Below are 22,026 nucleotides of genomic sequence, written 5' to 3' on the forward strand. Positions count from 1 at the left end.
ACTCAACTACCAGAAATACAATTATGCCGTTGCTTAAAAAGACAATGGATTTCGTTTCTGGGGACGTCTCCCGACTCCCTGATTCCACGGAACAGCAGAACAACACGACAGCCTCAGCCTCCCCACGACGTCTGAGTCGCTCTGCTACGGTAGCGCGGGGTTGTTAGCCGCGGCTAGCCGCTCCATCCAGGCAGCCACTCATCCAATTATTATAACTCTGGGCCTGCACGTTCAGCGACCTCCAAGGGCCAGGCTTGGACCCATCCCGCTCCCCCCTCAGTCACCGCAAGGTCCTTGATGTTATCAAAGCAATCGGCCCCTGGTTTAATCGATGAGAAAACAGACCCCCCCCCCCACACACACACTTCTCCCCGTCCCCCCACCTCCCCCCACCTGGAAAAAGACACAATCCAATCACTCATAAGAGAGGGATCGATTGATGTAATCTTACTGGGGGGAGGTGGGGGTCTGAATGTGTGTGGGTTGGTGGGGGGGGGGCTCGATTTACTGCTTTTGTCAGCTACACATGTTGCTCTCATGCGTCCCACGATACGAGTCATCGCCTCGTCGCTCATGTGCTGCTCTGATCTCTGATCTGGAAGAAGGACTCTTCCTTCTGGGCACCCTCCACAGGGGGCGAGCCCCCCCACACATCTAACCAGGGCACTGGCCTCACGATGTCCAATCCCACACGAGACAGGTCATTTAAGTGTGGCTGTTGTATAAAGGTTCATACTAGCATAATTGAAGTAAAACATGCATTTCCTGTCTATCTATTCTTTAGTAGCCACTAAAGAATAGATTGGTTTTGATCTGTTATCATGTTTATTGTTTCTTATTCACAGCGGTCAACTAAGGCTTATTCACCTAAAGGTTGGCTGAGGGGCACTGGTCTGTCTCTGATATACGCGTCTATCTGCCGTTTCCCCTCAGAGGAGAGGTCCGTAGCCGCAGCTACCTGCAGTACCCCACATCAGCATCGCCGTGGAACGGGAGCCAAAGGTCAGCTGAGTAAAAGACCCCACCAACACAGACCCAGAGACCTGGAGAGGAAGGGGGCTCGGGGCAGGGGACGTTACCGCGGGAACAGTAATTGAACCGTCCACGGGGTCTATAAAAACGCTAAAGGGGTGACAAATCATATCGATTGGCTGGAAGTACTCAAGCCACGTTATAATTGGATATTTAACAGGAACCAGGAGAGCTGGCGCTCTAATCTGCATATAATCTTCCGCTTGTGCACTTCTGTGACTGTGGCACCTGCATTACCCTGCTGTACACCCACCTTTATTAGCCTGCTGCAAGCCCAGCTGCATTAGCCTGCTGTTAGCTCACCTGCAATACACTGCTGTAAACATATCTGCATTAGCATGCTCTAAGACCACCTGCATTAGCCTGCTGTAAACCCACCTGCATTAGCCTGCTGTTAGCTCACCTGCGTGAGCCTGCTGTAAGCCCACCTGCATTAACTTGCTGTAAGCCCACCTACATTAGCCTGCTGTAAGCCCACCTGCATTAACTTGCTGTAAGCCCACCTACATTAGCCTGCTGTAAACCCACCTGCATTAACTTGCTGTAAGCCCACCTGCATTAGCCTACTGTAAGCCCACCTGCATTAGCCTACTGTAAGCCCACCTGCATTAGCCTACTGTAAGCCCACCTGCATTAGCCTGGTGTAAGCCCACCTGCATTAGCCTGGTGTAAACCAACCTGCATTAACTTGCTGTAAGCCCACCTGCATTAGCCTACTGTTAGCTCACCTGCATTAGCCTACTGTAAGCCCACCTGCATTCAGCTCCTCTGTAGCCTGTGACGGCCGCTACTGATTGACGCCCGTAGAGAACGCATCAAACCTCTATTAAGTCACTCCGATTGGGTTTGTGGGAGACAGAAGTAGTTTGTGAGCAAACAATCAGCGAATATATACAATAATGCACACCAGACGTTCTTCAGGAGTGCACTTGATTCCCCCTGAACCACACTGAGACCCACAGCCAACGTAAACATCCGCCAAGACGCCGCTTGTTGAAGTCAGGACGTGGCGCCTGGGAGCAGCTTATTGACTCTCTTGTAGAGTCAGTGTCGAAGAGTCTCTTGACTCTTCTACACCTGTTTTTGTCCTCTCATGCAGGGAAGTCCAGGTATCGATGGCAGGGCTGTGCAGCTCAAACACTTCCATTCTCTGGGAGAGCTGCTGGGCCCGAGCTGAACCCGGCCAGCTGAAAGAGGAGCCGGTGAATTATCACGGGCGGGGACGACACAATTACCCTGGGAGTGGCCATGTGAACAGAAATCGATACGGCACAAAGCGCTCCGCCATTGACTGGCCCGCTACGAGCGAGTGTGCAGGTGGACTCCCCGAGCGCCTCCATAGAACCCCGTGGATTATTGGACTCTGAAACGACTGCGCCGTATCTTAGGTTCTCTGTTGGGTGGGATTGAACATTATTAAGGAGCCATTGTTCTTCCACCAGAGGGAAGTAATGAATGGGCAGAGCTAAGATGTACGGTGGGTGTGGTGCCAGGACAGCTGCCTTTGGCCCTCGTTTGGATGCAGCTCAGAGGGGGATTGGGGCCGGGTTGGGGGGAGGGCTGGCAGGCAGACAGGGTTTGAGTGAAGCCGTCCTCAGAGACACAAATCATTTAACATGCATGGCTGCCGTGCTACCTTACGTTAATCAGACACAAAAACTACATCTGGAACTGAATCGGCAATCTAAAATAATGACTTAACCCTCTGAGTTTTCAGTGAATCAAACCCTTTCCCATAGACACATTAAACCATGGCTTCAACATTTGGACTGCCGGACATCATTTGTACCATGTATGGTCATAACGTTATTTTTTTTTATTAATCTCAATCGGTAAACACTATCTTCATAAGAGCCCCGACCCGCAGACTCGGCTGGCGACGGCTTGCTTTTGCGTGACTGATGTCTTCCCCGAGTTGGCCAGCAGGGGGCCCCAGTGAACTGGTTATGCAAAAGGTTAGGAAAGGAACTCGCTTCTCTGACAACAGCAGGTCCGGCAGCCCACCTCTCTGCCCTCTCTGACCAAAGAGCTTCGTGCACCCCTGAAACGCCTAGGAAGAACCAGGTGTCTTACCCAGCATGCACTTGGCTGTGGGTCGGTACTTTCGGGGGCCTTATCAGTGCCGGCCCCTGTAGCACCTCATACCCAGACGGTGGTACTCCGGCTGGTGTTTCAGAGGGCAGCAGAGAGGCTGGCATGCGACGGCACAGCCTCAGTTAATTAATGAGGAAATGAGGCAGCCCATGTTTTTTTTTTATTCTTTGTTCCTACTCCTTAATGTGTAGTCACTGAGAAAGGAAGGCAACGCGCCACCACGCTGCCAGGGAGGAAGGTGGAGAAAAGCAGAGGAGCCGGAGGAAGAGGAAGAGGAGGAGGAGGAAGAGGAGGCAGCGGAGCAGGCAGAGTGCTGGAATCTGAAGGGGATAAAACAGGCAGAGGAAGGAGGCTGGGGTGTAATAGATTTTAGCTGCTTGGCCACACTTGCAACACAGCCTCAGACACCGGGGCTAGCGCCGTTTTCTCCTTTAATGGAGCCGGGCTAGAGGCTGAGGAGGGCTGGTTTTAGGGGCGAGAGTGGGAGGCAGCGAGAGAGAGGGAGGGAGAGAACGAAAAGGTGAAGTCAGCAAAAACAAAATGCCGCCATTAAATCATCTCTCCGGATCCTCTGTCAGAACAGTAATGGGAAACGCGCTCATCGTGGGAAAAGGTTAGCGCTCTTCCAGAACCTCCTCCCGGCTCGCTCCGGTGTCTGCACTTCCTCTCTTCTCCCTCCTTATTTCAGCTCCTCCTGAACTCCCAACACCTTGCCTGGCTTAGTCCCCCCTCCTCCCGTCCCCTCCCAGGAACAAGAACAGCTCTCTCCCCCACCCAACCCAACACACACACACACACACACCTCCAACATCCTAATCTGGACCCAGCGCGGGGCCAGGGAGGAGGGATTAGGGCGTGCTCCCGGTCCCCCCCAGCAGGCTGAGACCCATCTGCTGCCTGGGTCTGGCCAGGCCGGGACTCTGCCCTGAGGCAACTATCTCTAAGAGATCCTCCTAGCCGTCCGATGGACAGCGCGGGGGTTAATGTGACGCGGCCCGCCTAGCCGGTCCCTGAAGGAGTTCTGAGGAGGCTGGAGGTGGAGGCAGAGGAGGAATGAGCAGCCTGTCTCTGAAAGGAGGTTGAGGAGGATGGAGAGACAGAGGAGGAATGAAGGGTGGAGCGGACGAAAGAGACTGTGCGGGTGGTGTTGTTGGTGCGGGTGGTGCGGTTGGTGGTGGTGGCGCAGTATACGTGCCCCCAGACAACCCCGCGCGCTAGCGCTGAGCGTCGTCTCAGAGCTAACCTGCAGACGAGGGAGGGAGGGAGAGGGTGGGGGAGGGGGGCACTTCCCAGGTGATAAATCAAGTCTGACAGAGGGCATTACACGCACAAGCGGACCGCCGCCACCGCACCTCTGGAACAATTAATTAGCTGGCTGACACTCACTTATCACCGTGGCAATAAGGTGGAAAAAGTCAAGAGTTTATTAAAGCTCCCTGTAATTTGAAGAGCTGGCGGAGGCCAGGGGCCCCGGACACAGGACAACAGCAGCCATGCGCACGCTCTTCACTCTACAACGGCACCAAACACATGTCAACCAACACCTCTAAAACACTAATGAAAGTTCAGTCCACAGGTCACACAGAAAAGGCATGTGGTATATAATCAGAGAATAAATACTGTACACTGGATCACACCGTCACAACACATGGGGGGCATTCAGACTCAAAACACAGAATGTCATTCGGGTTCTTGCTACGGAGAACGGGCTATACAGAGTCAGATAGAAAACAAATAGAAAACAGACACACGCATACAAAGCAACCCACAACCTGGCAACCCTGACTGGCAACCCGAGTGGGGTTGGGGACCGCCCCAGTAGGGCCGGGGTCAAGCTGGGACCGCCCCAGTAGGGGCCAGGGTCAGGCTGGGGGGGGGGGGAGCAGGGCCGCGCGGACACAGAGAAGTGCCAGTGCCGCTCTGAAACGATGCAATGCATCCTGGGGGTCTTGTGGAGCTGGCAGCCCGACGGCTGAGTGAGTGACACGGGGGGGCAAGATGTGACACGCTGTCAAGAACCTGACAAAACTAGCAGGCAGCTGCTGCTGCTGTCCAGGCTGCCGAGGGTGTGTGTGTGTGTGTGTGTTGTGAGTTGCTGCATGGCTGTGCGAGTGGCTGTGTGTGTGTGTGTGTGCGTTTGTTGTGAGAGTGTGTGTCAATGTGTGTGTTGCGAGTGGCTGTATGTGTTGTCAGTGGCTGTGTGTGTTGCGCATTTGTGGGTGTGTTGCGCATTTGTGTGTGTGTTGCCCGTGTGTGTGTGTTGCGCTTGTGTGTGTGTGTGTGTGTGTGTGTGTGTGTGTGTGTGTGTGTGTGTGTGTGTGTGTGTGTGTGTGTGTGTGTGTGTGTGTGTGTGTGTGTGTGTGTGTGGGGGGGGGTAGGGCAATACACTGGGGACTTTGTTACATCTTCAATCCCGCGATTTTGACAATTACAAAATAAAAAAAAGATTTAAAACGAGCACATTTCTAAACCTCTATGGGCATTCCCCTACTTTAACGTCTGAGCGTACTACAGCTATTAGTAACATACTAACACTCTACTCTACTGTTCATCTTAATGCTTAGCTTTATGCTATATCCTCCTCTACTAAATAGTGACGGTCCCTCGGGCTCCGACCAATGAGGAGGCCCCTGAGCCTCTGTGTTCAGCCTCACGTCGAGGTCCGTCCGCAGTGGAAGGCCTTCATGTTCCATAGAGGTGGACTGGCTGCCATCCGATTGGCTGTGATGAGGAGGAGCCAGGGGGACAGACTGTACACAGGTCTGAGGCGCTTCAGACCCTCCAACTCACATGGAGAGCAGTGGACGGGGTCAGGGGGCTGGAGGGGGAGGGCTGGAGGGGGCGCATGCTTTCTTCGGGGGGGGGGAGTCCATAGTCCCGTACACGTACCGGTACACCGCGTCAAGAGAGATGTGACGGCCCCCCCCCCCCCCCCCTCTCTTGTTAACCCCTGACCCCTGGTGTCTTGATGGAGGATCAAACACCGGCATCCTGTCCTTTGTCCCAGAGTCTCATTGGTCGTTGAAGGTCCTCTTTTGGGAGGTGGAGTTAGACGTCGTTGGTAAAGGGTGAGGGGTTAGAGGTCATGGGTTGGGGCAGAGGTCAGGGGTTGTGGTAGGGGCAGAGGTTGGAGGTCAGATGTGGGGGGGTTAGAGGTCATTGGTAGGGGCAGAGGCGGGGGGGTTAGAGGTCATTGGTAGGGGCAGTGGTGGGGGGTTAGAGGTCATTGGTAGGGGCAGTGGTGGGGGGTTAGAGGTCATTGGTAGGGGCAGTGGTGGGGGGATAGAGGTCATTGGTAGGGGCAGAGGCGGGGGGGTTAGAGGTCATTGGTAGGGGCAGTGGTGGGGGGTTAGAGGTCATTGGTAGGGGCAGTGGTGGGGGGTTAGAGGTCATTGGTAGGGGCAGAGGTGGGGGGGTTAGAGGTCATTGGTAGGGGCAGAGGTCAGAGGTTGTGGTAGGTGCAGAGGTTTCACGGGTGTTTGTGTGTGTGGCCAGGGTGGCATCTGGTTCTCCCGGCCTGAACCGAAGCGTCAGTCTTCAAACGGGCCAATTCCTGCTCTGCTCTGAGTGTGCCTCCCTCCCCCTCTAAGCCCGGGGTCACGGGGTCATCGGTCCCGTGTTTCTAGGGGAGCAGGTGGAGGTGGCTGCCGCTGGGACTCTCACAACCTGTGCAATGCAAAGATACAAAGAGGTCAGCGCAGCACCCCTCACCCTACCCCAGCCCACCCCCTAAGCCTTCACACCCCCAAACGCTGCCCGAGGCCAAACTACTAGCTGGGTACAAAGAGAGGACACACACTCATGACATAGTTTCTGCGTTTGTCGAACAAACCAATGGAAATGATGGGTTTCTCTATCACAGCGGTGAGGTGCTGATACGTTGGATTGTTTCAGAGAGGACCGCAGCAGCAGAATCAGGGCTGGCTTTGTAACAACTTAACACCGAGCGTGTTTGAGGAGAGAGAGGAGGAGGGTTCAGTCTGTACACATGATCTGTGGTCAGACCTAGATTTCTCTTGACATTCTGTTCAAGCCAACATGCAAACTCAAGCCTGTGGTAAATATCTATCGTTTGGGTTCTAAAGTTATTTCTCAGTGAGAAAGACGTTTAGAGGCATGTTGTACCACAGGGCAGGGCGGTGGCTGCAGAACCCTTTCCTCCTTATATCAGCCGTGCAGGTTCTGCGGGCCAGCTGGCTAAAGTAATATGGGGTTGGGATGTGATAATAGCGAACAACTGGAAGTTAGCCACGGTGTTAGAAGGAAGCCTGAGCATAAAAGGAGGTTTGTTGTTCTTCTACTTCTTACGCAGCTTTAGGGAGTCAAACTACTCTTCCAGTCACATTACTTTGTATTCCTTATGTATTCATAAAAAAGAAACTAAAACTTCACGCCCCAATCGCAAAAAGAAATCAACTTGTGAAGTTAATTAACGATTTCACGATCACTGCATCGTTTTCCGAAATAATCATAATATCGTAATGGTGCTCGTAATCAAATCGCTGTGAGGTCACAGATGTACACCCCTTATATTTCCAATTGGAGCGTACAATTATCCATTTGGGAACCAAACACATCGCCAATTCAAAGTCAGCGAAGAGTAAAATGAGAGACTTGCCCATATGTAAAGAGCCACACAAACACAAACACAAATAAATGGAGGTGGATGTCAAGCGGGCGGTCTAGCGCCAGCGGCTGCCTCCCCAGAGCCCAGATAAAAGTGCATGTTTATAAAGAGGGCCCCGGCACCTGAGATCCCCAGGCAAAGGAGCAGAATAAATTGTACTGTTCATTACGTCTTAATGAACTGTGCAAATGTATGTGGCAGTCCAATAGTGGTGGAGGTGTGGTGGTGATGGGGGTGGGGGCGGGGCAGGTACCCCCCCCCCCCCCCCCCCCCAGCTCTCTTCTCTAGTCCTGTGGCGCCGAGGCAGCGCTCCCCTAATGAAGACTGAACTTTAATTATCAGGAGGATGTGGATCCCTAGCGCCAGCCCCCCCCCCCCCCCCCTCCACCCCCCAGACCCCCACTTATATCCACTCACGTGCACTGAACCCTCCCCCCTCAAACACCCGCCCGTCCGTTCCCCCAACGCAGCGCTGCACACACACACAACACACACACACACATACACAAACACACACACACACACACACACACACACACGGCTCACCTGACGAGGTTGTCGTTGTCGCCCGGGCCCTGGCACGTGGTGCACTCTGTGCGCGTGTCTTCTGCTTTGGGCGGCTGCTGCTGCTGCTGCCTCTTCTGCAGTGCGGACTGCCGCTGCCGACGCTCCCGTGGCGCCGGTTCCTATGGAAACAGCGGATCACCCGTGAGGAGAGGAGAGGAGGCGCAGGTGTGGCTGAGGCCTGTCTGTCTGTCTGTCTGTCTGTCTGTCTGTCTGTCTGTCTGTCTGTCGGTGGAGGCCTGTGGGTGGGGAGGGGACGGGGCACGCTTTGGGGCGATAATGGGGCTGTGTGGCCGATGCGTGCCCAGTATGTCATCTGCTACGTCAGTGCCCTGAACCAAACGCAGCGGCAAGGAGGACATGCTACGTGAAACAGTGTTCTCTTATCCGTCCTTTATGGAGCCAGGGAGACCCCGTGGAGATACCAGATCTCTCCTTCGGGGAGTCCGGGTCAACACATCAGAACTGAGTTTCACATCAGAACTGTTTCACACGACACAACACGTACAATACATCAAAGGAACGTCTAAAAATACGACATGAAAGCTACCAAGGAAAAAAGAAAGCTGAAAGCTACCAAGGAAAAAAGGAAGAGGAAGTGAAGCATTCAGGCCAATGTTTGATGCTGGTTATGTGTCGAGTGACTTCCACCAACCTCGATCTTGTCGTCTCGGTCCTCACACATGGGCGGCCTCTTCCTCTTCTGCCCCCGTGTTCTCTGAAAGAGAACCACACACTCATTTTAAAGGCAAAGGCAGACCCAGCTCTTCCTCCTCTGCCCTGGTTCTCTGAGACCACACGCCTTCAGAGCAGCGGTGCAGACCCAGCTCTTCCTCTGAGTCGCACGCGAAAGCATTTGGATCTTTTGGCCGTCAAAGCCGGGACCTCACGCCTCCTCAACGCTGAGGCCTCTCGTCACACAGCGAGGCGGCGGAATCACCCGCGAGGCTAAAGGAGCGCGTTTGTTTGTGTGTGTGTGTTGGTGTGTGTGTGTCTGTGTGTGAGTGGCTCCAAGGGGGACGGGGCCAGAGAACGGACAGCTGCCATGTGTGTGTGTGTGTGTGTGTGAGTGCGTGTGTGAACGTACAGCTCAGCTGCCAAGCGCCCGGCGGAATCAAAAGCTTTTCCTCTCCTTTCACTCAAAGACTGTTGTGAGAGGGAGGACCAAAAACAACAACAACAGCACCACCGCCGCCGCGACGTCTTGATGCTATCGAGCACGTGACGGAGTTTGGTGGCTTTTTAAAAAGGGGTGGGGGGGGGGGGGATAAAATCGACAACATATTTAAACAGATTGTGAAAACAATTCCATCTGCCTCCTTTGGCTTGCCACCAGTCACCAGATGGAGCACTTATCATTATGAACGCTAACCGTGAGAACGCTGCCAACTGGCTGCCGGAGACCATTTTGCTGTTCCTCTCCAGAAACGGTTTGGTGGCAGTGGCCGCCAGACCAGCCGTCCACACTGCCTCTTTTATCAGAATTACGCATTTAAGATATTTATGGCCAACGTCAGCATCACACGGGATGCATGAGTCAGCTGATACACACGCACACACACAACACACACACACACACACACACACACACACACACACACACACACACACAGACAGACAGACAGACAGACAGACAGACAGACAGACAGACAGACAGACAGACAGACAGACAGACAGACAGACAGACAGACAGACAGACAGACAGACAGACAGACAGACAGACAGACAGACAGACGCTCAGGTAAGGCACCAAGACGTGAGGGTAGTTCATAATAATGGGGCTACAATAAATCAATCTTTTAATTAAGTACACCATTGCATATTTAACGAGCAGGAGTCATTGCATGCAGGATTAGAGAAATTAACAGAGCATGGGATCGGGCGGTAACTAGATGCATCAACGTGATTCTGGTCATTTTTCATTGACAAATAGCAGAGGCAAGCTCTGAGATGGCAGCTAGCAGTGCATCATGCTCAATTACTGCAGGTCGGGGTCAAATGAATGGCTGTTGTTTCACCAGGTTGACTGCGCTCTTTCAACTCTTTCTAAGCATTTCTCCAGATGGATTTGTGTTTTGTTGAACTAGCTCTTATGCTGTGCAATGTTCCCTTGCAATGAAGTAAAAGTATTTGGACATTCGGGATAGGTAATGTTTTTATGTTTTTCAGTTTTATGAGGGTAATTGTAGGTAATTATGGATCACGAATTGCATTGTAAACCCATTTGTCATGAAGCTTGGCCATTGTTCTTGAGACTTATGCCCACGTCTCCACCAGTGTAACCACCAACTTAATAAACTGCATAGGATGCTTTCGGCTGAGCAATGTTCAGCCCTTGCTTATCTGTCCACCTCCATCTTTCATGGTTTCAATTAATGAGCAAAAACGACTGCTTGCCGCCGTTAATCTCAACGTCCAGCACCCGAAAGTCAGCGCGGAAGAGCAAGGAACGCAGACATCCTCCCATGATGCACTGGAGACTGAGCCGTGATAAGACGAATCATTAACAAGCTATGCTCCGACTTTCCTTTCGCCATTTGCGCATTAAATCTGTTCGCCCATGTGTAATTCCTCATGTAAAAAATGCCGGGCGATATCCCGCCTGCACGTGCTGACTTGAAGATAAGGAGTGTGTGAGGCGCTCCACACACACACACACACACACACACACACACACACACACACACACACTCCTCCCCTCCGCGCCATAGCGGGGAACAGAGAGCGGCTGCGGCGCGCGCCATTAACTCCCTTTACTGCTACAACTTCCCCTTGTATGCTAAATAAAACCCGGCTAACAGGTGGACATTAAAGGTTCCCCTTGGGTGGCCAGTACCCACCGCAGGGTGTAAACACACCCTGTGGGGTGTTAGCCATGTTAGCCCCTAAAAGAGAATGTGTACCCATTCTGCTCGCACACACACACACACACACACACACACACACACACACACACACACACACACACACACACACACACACACACACACACACACACAGCAGCGGGGGGGGCGATCAGCTCGCCCTGATAAATTGAAACATGGCTTTAGAGAAATGCCAGCGCCTGCCCGCCCTGGTAGAAAGAAAGTCGTAATAAAATAAGAACGCATTAAACATGCAAAGCAGCCCCCTTCAGCGGCGGCCGCGGCGCGCCTGCAGTCGGGGGGAATGCCGCAGTGAAGCGTTTGGGGGGGCGGGCGGAGAGGGAATAAGCAGCTTAATGCTCCAGAGGCCCCCCACCGGGTGTCTCGGGGCCCGGGGCTCTCAGGGACCCGGGGCCCGGGGCCCGGGAGGGGGCGGGTACATAAATCCACCATTAACCACGCGAGACTGCAGAGCCTCACCTCTGGCTCCTGACTTTCAGTCGGTGGGCTCTCGGCTGCCTCGGAGATCCTCCGGAGAATAAACAACACTGGTGTTTCAGTTGGGGGAAGGCTGGCGTCTAACGCCCAACCCACTGTACATGACTGAGCGTATGGTCAGGTGATAAAGACGTCTAATAAGACAGTCAAATGGATCCACTGTTTCAGTTTTGCAACATTTCAAAATACTAGTAAAACTGCAATAACAACGCTGAATAAATGCATAGCATTACAAGATGAAGAAGTGCATTCTATATTGCATTATATATAGCATTGCTACTGTAGGGTGACACATTGCCAGACTCTAGCCAACACCCGCAAACAAAAGACACACAAACAAAAGCCCAGAATGGGGGGGAGGAGAGAGAGCCCCCCCCCCCCCCCCCCCCCCCGTCTACTGAGATATCATCTGGAGCTCTCCTTTGGGAGGCGTGGAGGCAGGACTGTATCGTGGCATCAGAGCATGGCCAGCCCCGATAAGGAGGATCTGCGGTGGGGTGGAGAGGCTGTATATCCACCACTCCCACCGCCGACAAACCCTAAACTACAGCCCAGACACGAGTTCACGCAGTGCGCTGTGTATGTATGTATGTATGTATGTATGTATGTATGTATGTATGTATGTATGTATGTATGTATGTATGTATGTATGTACAGTATGTATGTATGCATGCATGCATGCATGCATGCATGCATGCATGTATGAATGTATGTATGTATGTATGTATGTATGTATGTATGTATGTATGTATGTATGTATGTATGTATGTATGTATGTATGTATTTAAGTGTGTTTATGTATGTATGTGTATAAGTGTGTGTATGTGTGAATGTGTGTATGTGTGAGTGTGTATGTATAGGTGTGTGTGTATGTACGTGCATGTGTGTGTTTCCGTGAGGGTAATTGATTTAGGAAAAGTTTGAGGCACATTAGGCTACATCCAAAATGCTTGCCGTCTATAACTCTGTGAATGGACCAAAAGCTATAGTGTTCTTCTATATCGGCTTTGTTTCTGAGTTCCTAGTTGTGTTTTCATCAACCTGTGATCACCACTGCAAGGTTTCAGAGCCAATCGGAAACTGGGTGATGAGGCCAAGTATTGTGTTGAAGTCGGGTTCAGAGAGAAATTTAACTATTTTTAACCATCTGACGCACACGGTAGTGTGTCTGAAATAATATTTACACAGGGTAATATTTACACACAGTATAAATAGATAACCTAAGTAAAGCAAAGTATCACAGATTAAATTAATGAGGTGTTAAGCTGCTGAACATGCAGACTTCGAGCCCATGAGAGCTAATGGTTTGGGTGTGATGGGCCATCTGACCTAGGAAAACCGTAGCACACAATGTATGAGTGCCCTGCTTACAGGCCACTAGTATCGCTAGTGGACAAGATCTGTGACCTTGGCACTGCAACTGGCGACCTTGGAAAAGGAGGATCATCTTGAAATCCAAGGGGCAATAGAATTGGTCAAACCAAACCCAATATAAGCTTACATATGCATGCACGAAAATGCAAGAAACACAGACTCTAAAGTCATATCAACTATATATGTGTTACATTTGCACTTGGTTTTCTGCAGTTTCAGAAGTACTATAAGAACAGTGCATGGTACGGAACTGAAAGTGAGGGTGAATTAATGCAGAGACATGCAAGCAGGCAAACAATCGGAACAAATGAGATTGGCTGGTCCCTGGGTGATTGCACTATTGAAACACAAGCGTTTGGAAGAAACGCGGCAAAAGGTCGAGCGTGGAGAAAAGACTCAATGCAAAAGTGCTTTGATAAGCTTTACTTGCAAATGCTGTAGTTTCACCCAAATAAACCCCGCTGTATTATTTGTTCGTAAATTATCGTTTGCAAACCATGGCAGTGAACAGTGGTTTGTTGCACAGCAGGAGCTTCTGTGTTACACTATGGTTTGACTCGCGTATCGAGAGCACAGTGGAAACGTCCATGTTACTAGAACCTCCCCGGGACACTTAACGTTGTACGTAGCGTGTATATACACCGCACCGTGAGCCTCACCTGATGTTTCTTAGGCTCCGGCGACATCTCCTGCGGGATGAATTTGAGCGGTCCTTTTATCTGCCTCCTGGACCTCTTGGTGCCGTCGGGCAGCGTCTCCATGGCGATGTCCGCCTCGTCGCTGCTGGCCTGGTCGCACTCAGAGCACTGCCTGAGGGGAAAGAGGACACTGTGAGACCACCGCTCTCTGGTACCCCCTATTGATTCTGTTATCTCACACATCTCTGCTCTTCAGCCTAGTAAACACACTTTGATGGTGTCATCCTGATTGAAAAGGGGGGAAAAAAAACTCAAGACTTGGATATAATTCAGAAATAACACAGGGTATTGACAATCTGACCTAAAAACTAAGAGTGTCCCCTCTTTGGATGTACTTCATTAGAAAAATGTCGTACCTTAAATGCTACCCTCCGACCTTCAAGTCTATGTCATATTTTTGAGGAAACCCTTCCCTGATGTGTGGTGAATCGTGTATGGGCTGTGGCCCAGTATACTGTAGCACTTGGAGGAAGCAGCAGTCCTTTGGAGACCCACAACTCTTCCTTCCTGCATAGTAATGGGGAGCGGCAGGAGGTGCCTGCTTACAGGTGTCCATGACTCCCAACTCCCGCTGCTCAAAAACAATCACCATATATTCATTCATATTAGCGGGTGACATCATCCCGTAGAAGGACTGCTCAGCTGCGGGGTAGCGCGCTGGAGAAGCTGCCTGGTGAGAAGGTGCATTATGCCTCTCGGAGACAGGCTGGACGCTCAGAGGAAAGGGAAAATAAAAGCAGCACAATGGCAGAATGAATAGAAAGTGGTACTTTTGGAATTCTATCAGCACCATTTTGACAGTTACTCACAGGTGATCAAGGCAGATGATTACAGAGCGATTACGAAACACCTAGGAGGAATGTGTTTTTTCCTCCCTTTAATCATAGCATGAGAGCAAATGCTGTATCTAATGCATCAGCGATGGATTGGCCCGATATGCACCTGTGGTCTCTGGCATGCTTGGTTGTGGAGGATTGTTTTTACAATTGCCGGACATTATGAACCCACACGTAGAAATTATTGTCCTCTCTTTATCGGAATTTTCTGCTTGTTGTATTGTTAGTCCAGAGGTCTTTGCACACCTGCATCTCTAATGACTTAATTGGACCATGATGTCCAGAAAGATTTAGCTATTTTTGGGGGGTTGGATGAAAGATTGGATGAAATGACGTGAAAATATGTAGCGCCAAATAGATCCATTTGTTCACAGCCTGTATTTGTGATCCTTTGGCCCAATCCCATTTCTACTCCTTACCCCTTCCCCCTTCCCCTTCCCCCTTCAAAACAAGGTGGAGGGGTAAGGGGAAGGGGTAAGGGGTAGAAATGGGATCGGGCCTTTATGTCCCTGCCATGACTCTGATGTGTGTGTTTGTGTGTATGTGTTTCCCTGGGCTCTGCTCCCTGGGGTCTCACCAGTAGCTGTTCTTGGTCTTCTTGGGCATGCGTGTGAGCGGGGGTTCCAGGCAGCCCAGGTGATAGTAGAGCTTACAGGTATCACACAGCAGCAGCAGGTGCTGGTCCTGGTTCTTCTTACAGATCCCACAACTGTGGGGGGAAACCAGTCTTCAGTCAATGTAGTCGCGGTGGCCATTTTTGAAACGGGAGGTTTGAGAAACGTTTCAGAATGTGACCAGGGGCCAGGCGTGCATTATTTGCATGAGCCATCTGAATCCAGGCTCTAGGCCTGTATTCTTCTTGTCCCTCCCCAGCAGGGTGTGACATGGAAAGGCTCCTGGTTACCTGTAGAGGATGGCCGGGAGGCTGGAGGACTTCCCGGGGGCCCCCCCGCCTTCCTTCTTGTTGGGCTTCCTCTCTTTAGGGGCTTTCAGAATAGCCGGGGCGTTCAGCTTCTACAAAGAGAAACAAACGCAGACGAAGGCTGGGGTGAAGCCAGGACTCCACACCCATCCTCATCTCATCACCTTGAGGGGGCTCTGACCGGTGGAGTTTGACGATGCATAAATACAGTTTGATTGATTGATTTGCCAAGTAATGGAAAACTGGAAACCAAATGAGACGCAGTATTCCAGCAACAAAGAGAGAACAATAGGATTCCATTTCATCAATGGAAGTCCAAATAGCTCCCGGCACCCCCTCCATCATCATACGTTAGTGTGTGGGTTCCTTGACTTGCCTGAACTAAAGAATGCAGTAGGGTAAAGTGCTGCAGCAGTAGCTAGTGTTGGGTGGCCCTCCCTCTACATGCAGAGTGCATGGAGTCACTCCACAGACAGGCACCGCCCTCAGAGAGCCACTAATCAGGGAGCTCTGAATCTGCTGCCTGCTCGGAGCGAAGCCCCCCTCAGAGGTGTCTGATAGAAGAGGGGTGGGGGGGGGGGGGGGGGGGGTGCCCGAGGGAAGCACAGGGGGCTATCTCTCTCCACTGCGGACGCCAGGCACTCTGCGTCGGGGGAGCTGGGAGAAGGGCTTCCACAACCTGATACGGAGCCGCCTCATCTTTAATTAATCAAGTTTAAAGGGGGGACTCAGCATCCCAATCCTGAATTTCCATTCCCGGGATTAATAGCGTGTGATCTTATCCCGTCGTATCTTCGGTTCATCGTCGGGTTTAAACGTCGCAGGATACAACTTAACGGGGAGGATATTGCAGAACGTTTTAATGAAGAGCCGTGTAAGCCCGGAGCGACACCAGACCAGTTATCATGTGGGATTTTCCCGGGCCGTAACATTGAACTTCATCCATGTCTCCTCCTCCCTGGTACATTACAGTGAGGTATGAACACCTCACGCTGCTAGCGCAGGAAACATTTCTTGTTTCACTTTCCTAATGCTCAGAAACCCAACAAAGTCACGTTGGCAATATCAAGCGGCAGGGACGGAGGCCCGCGATACCATCAGGGCGACCACTCCTCTCCCTCAGTCAGGGTACCCGCTACAAGCCCTCACTCAGTTCCATTACCCATCTCCTCACTCAAAATACTCCCATCCAAAGCAGCATTAAGGGACTCCTTTCCTCATTTATATGCAGTGGGAATGGAAATGTTTCCTAATGTTTTCTACTTGAGTTGCGAGAGCAGCCAGATCTCCCAGGGGCGATGCGAGGGGGAAACAGCCACTGTGCCGGCGAATGAAAGATGTGGGGCCCGGCTGGGGACATCAATAATTCCTGGTAATGCATGGGGCCAGGGATGACAAATAGTGGATGAAAATGTATCAGATAGATGATGGAAGAAAAAAAATAACGCAAAGAAAAAAAAAGCGTGTGGCGTTCCTGAGTGATGTGGCTACTTAAAAGCGCGCATGTTTCTAATTAGGTGATTTATGGCGCTCATTGGCAGATTCACCGTCTCCCTCTCCCAGCGATCCGGTTCCCCCCCCTCGTATCCCTCCATTTAACTGCACTGCCCATGGTCTTCACACACTTTTAATCAAGTCCCTTTATGCATTTGGGGAGATGGATGTCCAGACGAATGATTACACGTGTGGTTCAGGGCGCCGGGGGCGGAGGTAAGGGAGAAGGCGTGTTCGCCTTAAATAACCTCCTGTGAAGTCCCTTCAGAGAGGGAGAGGGGGAACACACTATTACCTAGCTGCCTGGACATGCTGGTCGGGAGAGTTTGCCAGCAGGGTGGCTGGTGAAACGCGGCCCGGTGCAGAACCCTTCAGCAGGGCTGTCCGGCTGCAGACCGCCGTGGTAGGTAAGACAATGGCAGCTCTGCTTTGTTGAGGTTTTGAGGTTGAATGAATGCGACAGCGTGCCTGGTCGATCGCTGACAGACATTCACTGACCTAGCGAGTACACGCCGCATGCGGACGGGCCGAAGAGCATGTCTGGCTTGACTTGCGGACTTTCGGAAGATGAATGAATGGCATGGGTGGCAGCACCAGCAGCCGCCATCTGAGCAGAGACGAGGTCCCTGTCAGACCAATAGGTCAGAGAGCTGTTATGGGGGGGGGGGGGGGGGGGGGGTGTCAGCTGTAGAGCAGCTGCTACGTCGGGATGAAGGCCCCTGCGATAACCTTGTTCCTCTGGCCCCTGCCCGTGTACCGCTGCGTGTTACGAGTCCTTTTCACCTGACTGCTCCTCCGCTTGGCAATTAACATGGTGACAAAGCAGAGAGCCCCGACCATACCTCCACCGGAGACAGCCCACCATGTCCGAAGCGGGGCAGGGTCAGAAGAAGAGCCCTAGCTCAATATGCTAATCCCTGGCTCCATATATCAGACAGGTGCAGCACTCCTGGAGGTGGATCCCTCCGTGACAGAAGCGAGAGAGATTCTGCTTCCTGTCCGAGCCCCTTTACTTTAATATCCTTGCAGGGCAATTGCTCTTTCTTGGCATCATTATTGAAGGAATATGTATTGTTTCGTGGTTCACAGTGACTCGCTGTCAAAAAAATGCAATTGTTTGACACAGACAAACAATCGATTGTTAATTCATAGGTTCCCTCGAAAATGTCACAAAGATAGAAAAAAGCGGAGATAAAATAACTAAGCAAAAAAAACAAGAAAAAAAGAGAGTTCCGACTATTTCTGAAGATTGCATTTTGCCCTCATTAAATGACCCGTCAGCTGCCGTGAGGAATCTTCACGGTGCGGTTGCCATGGGAGCAGGAAGCAGAAGACAGCTTTTACCTCCATAGTCAGGTCTGACTTCATGGCAAATGACAGGTCAATCAGTTAGTGCAAATGAAAGGATTTTTACAAACAGCAAGGCTATTACAGACTGCGGAATTACCCCCACTGTGGGCCTATGTGGGTTGCTACTAGCAATCTGGATTCCTCTCCATCACAAATCGTTACCGTGCTCAGTATGGATATGTAGAAGGGAAGATTGTCCCTTCCCATCGTAGATTATAATTCTCTTTTTTCCACCATCGCTTACAGGGGAAGGAGAGGAACAGGTGGGGACGTGTTGGCCAGGGAACCATGAGAAGAATACACCTTGCGAGGTGGCGGTGCTGGTGAGAGACTTAGCTGCGGTTGCGTTGGCCACCCTCCTAGCGTGTTCAACGCCACCACGCGGCTATGCTAATTAGAACCAAACCAGCCACACAATGAGTGACGCGGAAAATCATCTCCCATGGAAAATGCAAAAAAAAAAGAGGGAAAAAAACACAGCGAAATGCCAGGACATTGTGAACCTGGGATTGTCACCGTCTGAAGATAAGCCGAGCGGTTATCTGGGCGTACCTGGCCCAGAATGTTCCCCAGCAGCGTCCACACCGTCTGGCCTTGGCTCCGCAGCTCTCCATTGACATTCAGCAGCTCCTCCAGAGACTCGCAGAGCTGCATGGCAGATAGCACGGCAGGAGAGCACAGATAACATTAAGGCAAGGACGCCCCCATTAAGACACACACACACACACACACACACACACACACACACACACACACACACACACACACACACACACACACACACACACACACACACACACACACACACACACACACACACAGATGCATGCAAACACAAACACATAGAGGCTGGCACACACACACAAGCAAAGAAATGTGGGCACTAACATGCAATTTTGGAATTCCATGACTTACCTTGTCCTTTATTTAACACAATTTAACTCCCTAATTCATGAGCAAATATCATTGTTTTCCTAAGACCCTATGGCATTTACATTTATTCACGTAGTCTCCCTTCTGAAGCGAACCACAGAAATAGGCCTGGATAAGAGGCACCGAGATGGGAGATAAACAATATGTGCAGAAGTAGATTCTAGAAAAGGCTCTTTTCCGATCTGACACTTATCAGAGAGGCGATGATGTGCCATGCTGAGTCAGAACTCTTCCTCACGTCAGCGCGATGAGGACGACAGAGACGCTGCAGCCGCGGACGGCGATCAGACACAGAACCTCAGGAGTCAGACACCCAGTGAGGCACTGAGGTACTACACTCTGGATCTAACACAGAGGACCAAGTACTGTCCACCCCATAACAGTAGTAGGTTAAATATGACACCGCAGACGTTAAACATAAACGTATGTCAAATGACAGCCAGAATGTCGAATGAATGGAGTCAAGGTAAGCGTATTTGTTAAAATACCAACCTCCTTGAACTGAAGGGCATTCTGATAAATGTTAACTTGTTAATATTTAAATAAATATGGGACACAAAAAGTGATGTGGTACATAGTTCCTTCATTTCTGTGATTTGCAGTCTAAATCTGAATCCCTCCAGCCCCCCTCCCCCCCCACTCTCTGCCTTCGAAGGCCGGCCGTCTGTGCGGGGAGAGCGGGAGAGTTGAGCGGCACAATTAGCAACGCACACTCCATTAATAACGGCTAACACGCACAAAGCGGACGACTGAACGCAACATTAACTCCTCTCAAACTTTTAACTCCACCGCATTCTCCTTAATACCCCCGGTGCCCCGGGCAGACGGAGCGGGACGTGTGGGGGCTCTCTTACAGGGGGGGGGGGACCCGAGTCGCGGCGCGGCGGCCCCGCCTCCTTGTCTTTGTCCGGCTTTATTACCGGCATATTGCCCCAGTGAAGCGGGGTTAATGTGGCGGAGCGGCACATTACGTGGCCCTGTGCGTGGCTCGCTCGGCTGTGACCGCACACGCTTGACGTGGGGGAAGATGATGGAGCGGCGGGCCAGGGTGTCACGGCGCCACGTCTGATTTGTTTACTACTGGATCAGAACGGGGCCGTACCGTGCTACTGCTATAGCACGGTACGGCCTTCATTGGGACCACAGACGGGCCGCTGACGGACTGCGCTTGGCTGTTGGTGGATGGACAATAACAGAATAGGCGTTGCATCATCTGAATAGTAAAGTGGACGTACATGAAGTAATTGTAGTTATGAAGTTTAAAGTTGCTGATGTTACAAGATTGGAGACTTTCCGAGTACAATTAACAGGAATGCCACGACCACAACAATCATCTCAACAACCAGCCTCACACATCCAAATCAATATGTATTATTTGTGTCCAAGGGCCAAAACTTATTGTGTGTGTGTGTGTGTGTGTGTGTGTGTGTGTGTGTGTGTGTGTGTGTGTGTGTGTGTGTGTGTGTGTGTGTGTGTGTGTGTATGGCTGTGTGCGTACCTGTGTTTGTGTGTCTGTGTCTATGTACATGTGTCTGTGTGTCTGTCTGCGTGCGTATGTCTATGTCTGTGTCTATGTGTGTGTCTGTGTGTACATATGTATGTCTGTGTGTGTGTGTGTGTGAGTGTGCGTGCGCGCTGACCTTGTTGTACTCCACATGCAGCTTCTCCTGCTCGCTCTCCAGCTTATCCTTCAGGCTCTTCTGCTCCGAGATGTTGTCCTGGATCTGGATCATGCGCATGTTCCTCTCTGAACGGACCCCGGAAGAAACAAGTTCAGAAACCGAGACGAAACAAAAGAAGTCAATACTGCGATCCCAATCTGTGTACAAGGGATAACAGAAAACAACGGGAGCATGTGAGCGAGCGCAGCGACGGCAGATAGGGGTGCAGGGCCTAATGGGGTGTGCTCCCAAGGTTACTGACGTACCGCCGTCTCCCCACATCTGGCATCATCATCCTTCATGTGGCTGGAGGTGGGGGGGATGTCTTTATGCGGCTACACGCTGAAAGCCCCTACAATGCTCTTCTTTCTCTTTAAAGGGCCAGTCAACCCAACACTGCTTTTGATGTTTTAAACATTTCAACACGACTTATATGGTTGCCAACAGATCTGATCTCTACCATGTTGTCACCGTCAATCAAATAAGAGGGTGATGGAGGGATGACTAGGCTCTGGCCAGTCCCAGCCAACAAGTGTGTGAACTGCTCTGCTCCATATTCTTTCCGAGGCACTTCCACAAAGGGAGAGGTGTGAGCGGACGTGTAGAGTAGAGAATGTAGAGCTGGTATGGGCACTGCTCGATATGGATGGCTGCGTCCAAGAGGGTTAAGCTGCTCAGAGACTTACAGTACAACGCACAGTGCGTGTGCCTGTGTGTGTGTGCACGTCCATATAGGAAGCTATTTAGTCTATTTTGATGTCCAGATCGGAGATAGGGTTCAACTTGTCGGACACATAGCATCACAGCATTAGGCCATGGCGTGTTGCTTCATTTACACTTCATAGGGGAAACCAAAACCTAACAATCATTTTACGTATTTTATAACCACCCATCCTTAGGAAGGGCATTGCAGCAACACAACCAGCAATCAGTGGATCCCTGTTCATAAATGAATGTCTCGATAAACAAGTCCATTCTAAGGTGGAGGGATGAGGTATGAGACCGATAGAAGAGCTGAAAATAATATGTCACTCTCGTGACTCTCGTGTGAGTGTGCGTACCAGTGTGAGTTTTTGGGG

The 22,026-nt window shown here is 51.2% G+C and overlaps 1 protein-coding gene across 4 annotated transcripts in view; it reads right to left on the minus strand.

The window, feature by feature from the left end:
* The window catches only part of phf14 (PHD finger protein 14), a 60,623-nt gene that overhangs the window by 19,321 nt on the left and 19,276 nt on the right, over nucleotides 1–22,026 (minus strand). For 3 of the 4 annotated variants that reach the window (XM_030347124.1, XM_030347123.1, XM_030347126.1), the window contains exons 10-16: nucleotides 20,927–21,033; nucleotides 18,906–19,001; nucleotides 15,492–15,601; nucleotides 15,165–15,296; nucleotides 13,713–13,863; nucleotides 8,973–9,035; nucleotides 8,300–8,439 (exon numbers count right to left, since the gene is read on the minus strand). In XM_030347124.1, the coding sequence (XP_030202984.1) occupies nucleotides 8,300–8,439; nucleotides 8,973–9,035; nucleotides 13,713–13,863; nucleotides 15,165–15,296; nucleotides 15,492–15,601; nucleotides 18,906–19,001; nucleotides 20,927–21,033 (799 nt within the window). Of the gene's footprint in view, nucleotides 1–5,413; nucleotides 6,793–8,299; nucleotides 8,440–8,972; nucleotides 9,036–13,712; nucleotides 13,864–15,164; nucleotides 15,297–15,491; nucleotides 15,602–18,905; nucleotides 19,002–20,926; nucleotides 21,034–22,026 lie in introns of those variants that run through there. The other variant, XM_030347127.1, reaches the window with a different exon arrangement.

Source organism: Gadus morhua, chromosome 22 (assembly GCF_902167405.1).
Source record: "Gadus morhua chromosome 22, gadMor3.0, whole genome shotgun sequence".
NCBI classification, from domain to species: domain Eukaryota; kingdom Metazoa; phylum Chordata; class Actinopteri; order Gadiformes; family Gadidae; genus Gadus; species Gadus morhua.